This window comes from Haplochromis burtoni, unplaced genomic scaffold (assembly GCF_018398535.1).
Source record: "Haplochromis burtoni strain Fernald_Lab_line unplaced genomic scaffold, NCSU_Asbu1 Contig_8, whole genome shotgun sequence".
Taxonomy (NCBI): Eukaryota; Metazoa; Chordata; class Actinopteri; order Cichliformes; family Cichlidae; genus Haplochromis; species Haplochromis burtoni.
In genome coordinates, this window is record NW_024582369.1 from 1758496 (window position 1) to 1771226 (window position 12731).

The 12731-nt window shown below is 39.4% G+C and overlaps 1 protein-coding gene across 6 annotated transcripts in view; it reads left to right on the top strand.

Annotated features, from left to right (window-relative positions):
- Window positions 1-846: 846 nt before the first annotated feature.
- Window positions 847-12731, top strand: part of LOC102295092 (protein EFR3 homolog B) — a 30232-nt gene continuing 18347 nt past the window's right edge. For 2 of the 6 annotated variants that reach the window (XM_005914498.3, XM_005914499.3), the window contains exons 1-2: window positions 1589-2501; window positions 11228-11304. In XM_005914498.3, the coding sequence (XP_005914560.1) occupies window positions 2417-2501; window positions 11228-11304 (162 nt within the window). In that variant the 5' untranslated portion in view covers window positions 1589-2416. The other 4 variants (XM_014338359.2, XM_005914500.3, XM_005914501.3 and 1 more) reach the window with 4 other exon arrangements.

Genomic DNA, 12731 nt, shown 5'->3' on the forward strand with positions numbered 1-12731 from the left:
CTAGCACCACATAAAACACTGATGGCACAGTAGGGCTAAAAGATCCCGAGGAGTGAATGGCAGCACCAAGTTTTGACAAGGTGCCAGATAAAGTAATGTGTTAAATGTTCACTTCCTAATATTTTTCATGCAATGTTAAACTTAAAGTGAAAGAGTGATTATGGACGATAACAAGCTTTAAAATGTCTAAAAAAATGATCTTGACTCAGTGCTTCCACCAACTGGTAGAATGAAAGACTATTGGAAAGCAGGATGCCCCATCCGCAGCTGGAAAATGCATCAAACACATAGCATCCACATTTCATTTCTTTAAAAGATTTTTTCTATATGTAAACGGAAAAAAAGGTAAGATTAGGGAGCCTTTATCAGTCCCACTGTTTGTAAATTGACAGAAATTTACAAGGGAATTGCACAAGAAATAAGAAAGGTAGTGTATCATCCAGTGGAGTCCAGCACTGAATAGAAAACCGTTTGAGGAGTTGATTTAAACACTGTATGGCGTTTGAATTTGTATTCAGATGATTTGTATTGGCATCTTCTCTGGAAACAAAAAGCCAATATTTGTCATGTATAATGACTACCAGTGTCCTCTTGACTTTTATAATCTTACCAGCTGCTTTGCAACATCAGTAACATCCACTAGACTAAATTAAATTAGGTTATTAGATTAAGTAACTTTACGCCTAGTACTGTATTTTTTTCTGTACTCCAATAAATCTGTATTATTTCTTATTATGTTTTCAGAATCTTACCCAATAAAGCTTTGTTTAAATTTATGTTTTTCCCTCTCAGTATTTATCCAGTGATTCAAAGACAGGGGCAGGTCCTGTGTGAATTGTACATGTTCTAACATGACTAAAGGCTCAATCGAGTGGTGGGCTGTCACCATATTTACGGCTAGCCAGGAGCAACTGCTCTGCTAGCCGTCTGGCTAAGTAAATGATGTCCCGGCGTAGCTAAACTTTAGTTAAGTTGTCCACCGTTACCTGTCCGCATGCCTCATACTTTTGGGATTTAACTGGTTTTTAATTCATGGTAAGCAAAAAATGTTTTCCGACATTAATAAATAACGGGGGGCTATAGATATAGTTAGCCACGTTAACGTTAGCATACTTCGCTAGGAGCTATGCCTACATTTGAATCGTAGGAGTTAGGCTTGTTACACCTAGTAGAGACAAGTTTGTGTCTAAACTTAAAAGAAATCAAGGAAATGTACTGGAGTGCTGTAGAAGAAAATGGTTGTTGAATGGGAATGCTAACGTGTTATTATTTAACCGGTAACTCTTGATTTCGCATTTCTGTCCAGATGCTGGAGGATAATTTCACCATATTCTTGTCACTGGCTAGGAAAACGATGAAGGAAAATGATCGGTTCGGATATACTCGGTGTTAGCAGTATATATTAGTGCTTCCGCTAATTTGGGCATTCCAACTTCAGCAGGCCGAAGACAATCCAGCAGCTTTCCTGATTTTCGAAGCAGTGGTGGAGACTCAGCTCAGGACTTAAGTACCACCCATCTGCCCTTCTCTTGGATCCTGGAAAAGCTACGCCTCCTTGTGACTGATATTCAGCATGTCAGGTGCGTTAACGGCAAGCTATTTTACACCTGCTCCATCACTGCCTAGAGTAATAAATCATGTCCTCCACATGAAATTGAACCAAAAAAAGGAGCCCAAAATGCATACACCAATAAACATACACTCCACGATGAACCACTGCTATCAGATAGAAGGAAAGTTTTTGTTATAGAAGCTTCCCATTGTTTTTTCTTGGCTGGATGATCTATCTGGTCCTGCAGCCAAGTGTGTGAACTTGCACCAAAAATCCCCTGCAGACCTTTTGCCCGTGCTGGCATCCATAGCTGACATCCATGGCTGCATTCCTTGAATCTCAAGCCCACTCACTGAATGGCTATCCCACAGTGCCCCTTTTGCCCTGCTTCTCTCCACCCTACTCTTTCTTTCTCCCTCTCTTGCCCAGCGAGCAGTCCCGGCTGGATAGTGGGGTCCATTGTGTCAGTGAGATGTTTATTAATGAGAGGGATGCACACGGAGCAGAGCTGCTATAGAAGGACTAATCACTAATCTCTTCGTTAATGCGGACAACCTGTGTATGCAGTGGCATACATTACAAGGAAGCTGTGTGACAAGGACATACAAGTTGGTGTTCAGTGGGGTGTCTTGGTGAAGTTTAGTTTTATTTTAAAGTTTTTGGAGAAGTTTTGTTTCTAGGTTTGAGTGTTTGTGTTGGGATGGAAGTTTAGCTTTTATGTGTAGGTGCAGAAACCAAGTTCTGTTAAACAAGAAACCAAGTTTTGTTTATATTATATACGTTTGGATTTAGGAAGAAAGGTTTTTGTATCTATGAAAGGAGTAGTGTTTGTCTGAGTGTGTGTGTGTGTGTCTGTTGCCTACCATGCCTTTGCCTCCGCCTGATGTCCCGGCCACTCAGAGGCTGGCACTGGACTGTCGTACCCTTCTGGACCATCGCGTTGGCAAGGGTAAGTGACAACATCACCTCCCCTGTGGTGTTTGGGACCCTGCTTAGTGTCACTGAATAGCTGGATTTTACCATACTTCCCAAATTCACATTACTTAAAAATAAGTCATTGTGAAAATGGAAACTATTATTTGGTGTCTGCCTCTCTCAAAGTTGCTTGAGATTGTTCACAGTTAATAATAAAAGGTGCTGCTAAACAGTGTTGCCCAGTTACCAAGGCAGATTTTATTTATTACTACAATCAATTTATTGCCAACCTCAATTAATTGTACAACTGCTGATTTCATTGGCAATCAATAATGCACTTTTGGGAATTGCAGAACTGAGCTTGATTGATGGATCTTTGCATTCTAAAACCCTGTGAGCTGCTACTATTTCACATAAGAGAGAAACACCTAACATGTTGTTATTTTAATGTTTAGTTCATTATAAGATCGTCTTAGAAGACTGAAAACTGTGAACCAGAGAGACTGAGCACTTAATACATAATAAGTGTGCACTTGAGTTTTTATGAGTGCACTGCAGTATTGTGAGGTTTCTGATCAAACCGCTGCAAATTTGTGCATTAGAACAAATGTGATGATCCTATCTCTTTTTAATGGCTTTGTGGTAATAGTTATAAAAAGGTAGGATTCATTTAAAAGTTCTGCTTTTGTGGCGCATTCATGTTGCTCTGGTGATGAGCTTTGCCATTCGTGAGATGGAAGCAAGCGCTGCTGCATAGAGCAGGGCGATATGACCAAAAATATTTATCACGACATACATTTGAAAATTTGCGATAATGATATAACTGACGATATAATTGACACTAGACAAATTACTTTACAACTCCACAACTTTATTAGTGCAAAAAAACCCCATCTATGTATTTTCACATAAACAAGCAGCTGTTTTTTTATGTGCATTAAAGTTGTATAAAAAATGTAACAGTGCAAATGCAAATTCCTTGCTGACAGTTTAATCAAAAGGCATTTCCAATGGAAATTGGCCGACATATCCTCAGCATAACCATGTATAATATCCACAAAACATTAAAAAGAGGTTATACACACACAATACGGTAATATTAGGTTAAAGCACCGTACGCATCACTGCGCGAGGCTCCTGCCTACGATAGCTGTAATGCTCCGACAATCCATCAAGCGGTGCAGGTTCGTAGCTTAGCAAAGTCATACTAAAACATTTGACAGATTTTCGAGCACCGTGTAACACATAAAATTATTTTGAGGTCAGTAAACACAACCAGAATTCATACATAAGGCACACGGGATTATAAGGGGCACTGCTGATTTTCAGAAAAGGATTGATTTTAAGTGTGGCGTAGTTTCCAAAAAAACACGGTAATAACGACGGCCCGCTAGCATGCTCTGCCAAAAATAGTGCTTTGGTGTGTATTTGACGGATGAAAGCTAAACCAGTTCCACACCACTGAAGTTGCAGCATTTTTACAAACCAATTCTGGTTCATCCGTTTCATTCAACGATCTGCTTTCGCCCTTCTCATTCTCTGTCGCCGCCGTGCTTTTTCCGCCATGTGCGCATGAAAACAAAGGCATTGCGCATGCGTGTTTTACCCATATTCAATCGCGATATTTCATTTTCTCACCGTTGCCCAGCATTATACCTGTATTACCATAAATGGTATGATATGGCCCAGCCCTACTGTTGAATTTATCTGCTGTTTTTCTTTTTTTTAGAAAATGAAACCTGGAAGAGAAAACGTAAACTGTCACTTCATTAAAAGGAATGGTTATTTGCTTTTGTTTATGCAAATATCAGTACACATGGTTATGTAATCGCACATTTCCTACTGTAAGGAAGTGTGGCAGAAGGTTGCATAAGTGCAGAAGGAAAAGCTGAATTTAAGTAAAGCAGAAAAGAGGGGAAGATTAATGATGAGAGGAGGGCAAGAGTGATGCTGGCAGGGGGTGGAGAGAGGGAGACGAGAGGGTTGTGTGGGAAGGAGGTATTCTCCCTTTTCATCTTTGTGGTGCACATTTCGCTCTTATTCTGTCAGTCCTTGCCTTTTTTTTTCCCTCTGTAATTGAAAGGTAGATTATAAGTGAGTTTGGTGTGCTTGTATGCACGCTTGCATGTCAAAATCTGCACTGCCCCCGTTAAGAAGGAGCACTGTTGCAGAAGAATGGGAAAATCCAAGGTCATCACGGCATGCTTTCCTCTGACGTTGCCTCTCAGCCCCTTTTTGTGCGCAAGTGTGTGAATGACTGTGTGTGTGCCTGCATGGCAAGGAGACTGTGCGTGTGTAACTCATAGCAGCGAGCCAGCCTCTGCACCAATCACGGTGCACATTCATATGCCTTTTAGCTCCAAGCACACGTGCAGGCATTTATCCCAGGCTGAGCGGTGCGTGTGTTTGTGTGCATTTTCAGTGCCTCTAGGCACAGCAGTGTGTCTGCATGAGGAACTGAAGCTGCATTAAGAAAACATAAACGGCCGTAGTGAGCGACTTCCACATCACGACTAATGTACGGTAAGGTTAACAATCCTTTTTCCATTGCGTATTGGTCTGTGCATTCTGGGCTGTGTAAACATGTGAGTAATATCAGGCATCCGCCGTTTAGCCTGTTTTCCTACATTCTACAATGATGTTTCCTTCTCGGCTTTCTTGCGATAAAAAGCAGTTCTGACTAGTGTGTAGCAGCTCCTGAAAGCGCCTTATGAGAACTTGGACACTTAAAAGGATACTCACTGTTACATTACAGTAATAGATTACTCGGGGACTCTGCTTTGAAGATGTTTATGTTTGGTAATAGACACTTATTTACTCCTAACTATCACTGATAATGTTTCCTTCTGTTATAGTTGGTGTTAACAGGGTGTGTTCTCTGTCAGTGTATTAAGTATTTGCTAACTCTGGTTAACTTTGGGTGTTTGCGTTATAACCTTGTGTTCATATATGTATGATTCTTCAGTATTTTAGATACTATGTGTTAAATTATGTTTCTTTAAAATCAGAAAAGCTCTGATAAGATCATTTTTAGATTTGATGAAATCCCCCAGATGGTTTTTGACATTTATTTTGGCTCTGATGTTACTGGGGCATGTTGATATATAGTTAATTGATTAGTGTTAATTAAAAATGTAACCAGCTTTGCTTTGAATTGCAGACTGTTGATGGAGTAAGGTTTTGGTTTGGAGTGGATTTTTAACACAGGCGCTTCAAACTGAAGGCTGTACAGTGTGCTCAGCTTATAGTGTCTGTGCAGGTTTAAGGGATTCGTAGTGTGTTGGACCAGGCTTGTGTTATATAGATTTGTTGGCAGCGGGGTCTGGGCATCAGTGTGTTGGTCGGATTACACCAGCCATGTTTGCTTCCACCCACACTGATCGAATGTGTGCTGTGACTCTGGCTCTTGTCTTAATTGGCTGAAAAACTGATGTATATGATGTTTTCCTTATGAAATTCCATATTTTCCAGTACCTCAAACATACCTAAGCGATATGGTGGGCAGGTATGGTGGAGTGTTATGGTTATATATAAGCAGGACATTTGAGTAGTTTTTATGTCATCCCCAAATATTTTTATTTCCTGTCACACTTCCCAAAAGGCTGTCACCCTCTTCTCTATGATATGTACTCTGCTCCTCTCCTCATCTGCTGTACAGTATTCCCAAACTCAGTGAGAGCGTCTGTGCATACTGGTTAGCTGTTGAAATGGGCTTGCTCATTATTTGTTATTTGCTTACGCTCTCCTCGTTTCTCGTTTGCTCTCTGTGTTGCCAGATTCTGCTATGTGCTTGCATTTCTTTGTGTGAGTACAACGTTTGAAGATGTTTGCTGATGTAAAAATAGCAGGACTTTGTCTCTCTCCCCCCTCCCTCTTATGTAATGACACCCCTGAAGGGCAGCTTGCTTTGTAACCCTCATGAGAAGTGATGTGTTTCTTGGGGAAGTATGTATATTTACAGCAAGGTCACTGTATGCCTGTGTGTCAGCGTTGGCCTTCAAAACCACCGCTTTGCATGACCCTAGGTGAAGGTGAGGTCTGAATGTGCACCTGCAGTTCTGTTTCCCAAGTATACGCACACCTCCATACACACAGGCAGATATTAAGTGTGTTAAATATTGTTGTTGCTGGGTGTCAGGACTGTATTTATTCTCTCTTATCCGCCATGTGACTTCAGGCACAACAGAGCAGATTTGGGACAGCAGGTGCAGATGACACTGCAAGATGCGTAAAGCGTCATGCACCACCTTGTGCATTCACATGTATGTTTTTGTAGCATCCTTTGAGATAATTTCTGTTTTTTTTATTTTTATTTTTTATTTAGCACTAGTGTCTACAGCTGATATGTGGGAACCCACAGTGCAGTTATTAACACCTCATGGTGTTTGTGTAAGTGGGTGGAGGATTTTTTCCTTTTTTCTGTTTTTTTTTTTTTCAAAAATTGTTATTATCATGCAAAAACATGTCTTCTGTAGCTATGTATTTTTGCTTGCCTTTATTTTTCTTACTTCCACGTGCAGTTTTGCCCTCCCTTCTCTCCATTTCTCTCACCCTAATGTGGAAATGTTAAGCTGATATCCTGGGGGAAATGGAGAGTGTAATCTGTTAATGTACCGGCCCATTGTTACGAGGATAAAAATAGATTGTGATTGGCTGGCTTCTTCCTGTGGCGATTTGAAGGATGGTGACCCCCCCCCACCCTTACATGTGTGTATATATCCACTCATAACTTCATGCTGGAAGATTGTGTAGCTTAACATCCAATTAGTAGCGATAGATGTTCACCTTGTCGTTGTATTAGTGTTAGAGCTACAAGTGATTTATTGTTCCTGTGTTTCAAGCTCGTCAGTGTGTTGCTCACAGTGTTTGCTGTGTAGGTTTTATTCCTTATTTGAGTCTGTGTGGAGGAGCTCGGTGTCCAGCCCATAAATGTGTTGTCACCTTGCAGCGCAGAGTGGGTGGATGTCGTGAGACCCCCTGCTTTGTGCTTTTCACCACTGTCGACCAAATCATTGTGCACCCACTTTGTTTTGCCTTCTAAGTTTTTTTTCTCCCTAACTAACCCATCATTAGCAGAAGCACAAAACAGCCCTCATTCCTTATAACAGAAACTGAACACAACTTTGAAACATCACAGGAATTTCTGTGCCAGCAAATCAGCTGGAGAAATTTCCTCAGAGAAGCGGTATTGCAGTACACACATTACAATTAGAGTGCAAGCAGAATATGTAAATGTTTTAAATGGCGGTAGTTTAATTTTATGTTATAAAGACCTGTGGGTGTAATCGGCCTCTTTGAGCCACTTTCATCAAGTTTGTTGAGTTGTAGAAACAAATATGCTGTTTGGTGTCGTTACAAAAAACTGTTCAGCTGTCAGTTGATCTAACACTGAAGTAAAGAGAACTGGTTACAATTTTTTAAAAAGGAGGGAAAAGGCAGAATATATCCAAATGCTGCACCACAGGTGTGTGAAATAAAATGCCAATATATTACATAATTTAGTTTATTTAGAAATGACTTTCCCCAAAAAATTTTATGTGCAGCTGACAGAGAGGACAGGACAGATTTGTCCTGGACAGAGCAGATGCAATAAGTAGCACTAATCTGTGACTCATTCAGCACATCTCATTTCACCTCCCCCATCACACTCCCATCTCTGTATATGTCTTTCTCTCATTCTCCTGCCCATTCTCTGTCTGTCCGGTACCCTTTCTTCTGTAGACTAGGGACCCACTGTATTTTTTTTTATTAATTCAGTGTTGACTCCTACACTCATGCCCTGAGCCAATACAGCAAGGATGTGAACAGGAGGTGGATGGAGTTTAGGTGGGTGCAGGAAGGGAGGGAGAGTTGCAGAGGCCTCATTAGTGTTTGAAGTGATAGAGGAAAGAGAAGAAGTGCTACGAGTAGACTCACACTTCCCTGAGATGAGCACATGGATGACAACTCCTACCGAGTTCAACACAACTTAGAGAGCAGACATGAGTCTTGAAAAACGCGCTTTTAGTACTCAAAGTGATAACTTTATTAAAAGGTCTATTAGGGACATCTTATCTGTTCTTGCAGCTGCCTTGCCAGGCGTGGGTCACTGATAATGTAGCAGAAGGCTACTAAATGTTGATACACAGCCTTGTTGCTCGGTCTAAATGACGATCTCTATAGCAGCAGTGCTCAGAAGTCTAAATAGTCTCAACACTCATTTTCTTTCTTTCTTTTTTTTTTTTAAATACTGGAAATTAATTTAAAATGTTAAATGTGTTTGTTTTCAAAAGTTGGTTGGCCAAAAAAGCAAGATAAGACAAAGTGTGTGAAAATATTTTGTTTTTAATTTTTCTGTTGTTATACTATGTGACTTTGATATGTTTGTGCTTTGGAAAAAAAAAACCCTCATGCATGCACATCTCTTGGGAATAAATCATTTTCCACCCAAAGCTTTGGTTTTGTCTTGAAGGGACTCGGCGTTAGGGATAGCATCAGTGACTCAGGTGCATTGGCTGATGTTTGTTTCCTTGATTTTTACAGTTTGATGATTTATTCTTGAGCGTGGACTGTGCATTTTGTTATTTTTGTCACCTGTTGTGCCAATTAAGTTCTAGATTGGATAGTCCTGTTTCTTTGGGAGTACAGGTGTCTCACATTTCAGGCTTGAAAGGTGTCCATTTATAATTAACTTTGGTAATGCATGACCTCTTCTCACACATATTTGACTTCCAAAAACTTCTTGTGATGGGAAGTTTTTCAAGCAGCAACACATGTCCCAATGAAGATGATTGCTTACACAATTAGGTATCATTTCCTGTCATGATTGTACTAACAAAGACACTAGGGATGAGGGAAAGAATTGATACAACATGGTATTGCGATATCTTGTGTGGTTATATCGTGGGTGTTACACACTCATGGTTTGATATCAGTGTTTGATATTTACCAAGTAATATCTTAATACGTTATTATACAGATATGACTCGTTATGAACAAATATTGAGTGCATAAAATCTTTACATTTCCCGTCTTTGTCTTAATAGATACGTTGCTAACACCAAGGCATGGTGATTATAATCACTTATATTTATTTAACAAGGGGAAATGTTGTCACGTCCAAATAAATAGGCTTTTCTTATTTATTGGATTTCACAAAGTATTTTGCAAGTCATATTTGTCAGTTCTGGCATAGCGTGAGCAGTGTTGTTGATGGTGTTGTTTGTAGAACAGAAAATAGCTTTTTTGGTAGTAGTTTAAAAAAAATGTATTACCTTGGTGTTGAGTTGGGAGATGGTCTATAAATGGAATGGAAGCCATTATTGCAAAGGTGTAGCAAATAGACCGCTAATAATGTTGTCTGTGTGCTCAGAATGTTTTTTTTTTTTTTTACTGCCATTTCATGAGACGTTGCTCAGTCTGTGTAACAGCAGCAACAATAATGATTAATAAACCACTTTTTAATTTAAGTTAAGAAAAGGGAAGAAGATGACGTTGGGAGAAAGGAAGGGCAGATGAAAATCTTTCTAAGTGCACTGATTTTCTTTTCTTTTAATAAACGTTAAATACCTCCTGTCTCTATTTGTGTCAGAGGACCATTCATTACTTGCCTGCAATGCTGACTGCATTATGACCTACTTTTTTCGTCTAGCTTTATGACTCTAAAACTCACACGGTGAGTTTAAAGGAAGTAAGATGGGGGGAAAAATGCACGTATGCTTCAAAGGTAAAAGCGTAATTTGGGAATTTTGGAGGGTGTCCCTTTTTCATTTTCACAGGGTCTCCCTTATGACTCATCACTGCTGAATTCCCTCAACCAATCATGTCAGCTCTCTGCCTCTCTGCCTGGCTTGCTTTCTCCTCAGTGCAAAGTCAGAAAAAAATCACTGTTCACAGTTCGTACTTTGTGCTGCATCATTCTCTTTAAGGCTGTCTTGACTGAGAGAAAGCGAGGTGTGTGTGTGTGTGTGCGTGTGTGTGCCTGTTTCATCTCAGTGGCATTGCTGTCACTGTAATTGTCTGGTGACCACATTCCTTATATGTTGGTGTCCTGAAGTGTCTTTCCACAGAATTGCCTTGATTTGACATGTGTTTTGTGACATAAAGTTTCGGTTTGATAAATCTTTTTAACGCTAAAAACAAAAGTTTGAGTGATTATGTCATACCCGTACCGCATGAAGTAGGCGTATTGTGTGTATAGGAATTTCTTTAAAAGCTGACATGAAGTCACCTTCTACTGTACACATTTTTTTTTTTATTTGTCTCAGGCTATACGTATTTGTAAGTTCATGCGTTTATATTTATGTATGCTGCTAAATTAATGATATTACGGCCCGACTATTGTCAGTTGACAAATATGAACAAATTCATTTTGTCCATTTTCCTGGCTGCAATTGTGTTTTGTTTTTTTGTTTTTTTTCTTGCCGACAGGTCAGTATGACTTCTGTTAAAGTTAATGTTTATTTTCTGTAACTTATTTTTCTCCAGCTTTCAACCATTACTTCTGTTGTGAGAGCAATAATGTGAAGTCATTAGTTGCTGAACTGGAATGACTTTTTTATTGCCCATTTGTTGCAGTGTTCATTGAATCGGTACCGAAATGTGGCTGATTTGAGACTACCTCATTACTTTGGCTGACAGAGTGCAGACTAATACTACTACCAGAAAAAGAAAAAAGGAAAAAGACCTGATTTATTGTATTTCTATCAGTCACGCTGCACAAGCCTAATTGAGCACTTCTCTCTTGTTTTTGTTTTTCCTCTCCATTTTCTCCTTCCTCAGGGGTTTGTGGCTGTTGCGGGGCACTCAGGCCTCGGTACAAGAGACTGGTAGACAACATCTTCCCAGAAGATCCAGAGGTGAGAAGTGACTCTTTCTGTTTTTTTTATTAATACCTCATGTCGTCAAAGTCAAATACCATTCGTCTACATAGTGTAGAGTTACATTCATCATTTGGTGCTTTCGTATCTGTGGATAAAAAATAACTGGGGTCATTGTACGTTAAGGATAAAAATTGAGCTTTGCCAGGTTTAGCTGGTAGGATCCATCTGTGGTCGCTTTGCTTGCAAATATAAATAGTTATGGCAATTTATATTTAGGAGGATTTATATTGAGCTACATAACTGCCTTCTTCAAAGCTCATCTTTCCTACCATTTTTCTGATTTACTGAGATCTGATGCAGATGACTCATAAAGGGAATTAATCTGGGCTGAGACGAAGAAGCTGATTTGCTCTTCATTACTGCCTCAATGCTGCTGCAGTAACCCACTTTACCTTTTAGATCTATGGTCTGCAGTACAGCGGCATAGTTATACTTAACTCTTTTTTCCCCCTGCTTTTTGTCTCTGTGCACCTGCTTATTGTGCTCCAAAATGAAACCTGCAGTGGCTGAGTCTGTAACTAATGGTGCTCCAGCAGATTAGGCATAATTAAGGAGTCTGATAATGTTGACTCGAAATTGTGTCACATCGTGTGAGCATGTGAATGTGTGTATATATGCATTTATTGAAATACTTGATGGTAAAGAAGTTAAATCTAGCAATGTATTCTTAGGTTTGTATGTATTTGTTTTCTTTTTTACTTGTCTTTGCTAAAAAATAAATTTGGAAAAGAATTGAGGTCCTATTTAATTTGTAAATGTGCAGTGGCTGGGTAGTGAAACTGGAAAATTCTGAAATGTAGCAACCAAAAAAAGCTACTAATTTCACTGGTGCTTTTTCTGTCTTCTCTTAAAAATTGTGTTGATGGTTTGGATGAGAAGCCATGTTTGTAGGTAAACTTAACAGTCAAACTGGTTATTGCTCATTAAACTAATTTCAAGAAGATGGTAGTTGGTAGCGCATTCTTCGTACGCAGGTATGACAGCAGATGTGCTCTCTTAGATTGAATTCAGATATATAAAAACAATGACTGCATCCTGTTTTTGTGCATGCTGTGACATTACCACTTAGGCACTTACATTAAAAGGGGCATTGTTATTGTTCATCCTGCTAAAATGTGTCCCTTGGTTAGAGACACATCCCCAGCTAACTGTGAGTGAGTTGTTTTGAACATATTGTGATGTGCTATTTTTTTGTGCGTGTAAATGGCAAATTATATGCATAACTTATAACAATAAAAGGAACAATTATGTACAGGATGCTTGGGTTGTATAAGTAGTTCCACTGGTGCTCATGTCTTCATCACAAGATTTATCATTTTACAGAGTTACCCATTTTCATTTATACAGTGTCTATGAAAGTAACTTTTTTTTTCTGCTAATGCGGGTACAATATTGAGAAAAAC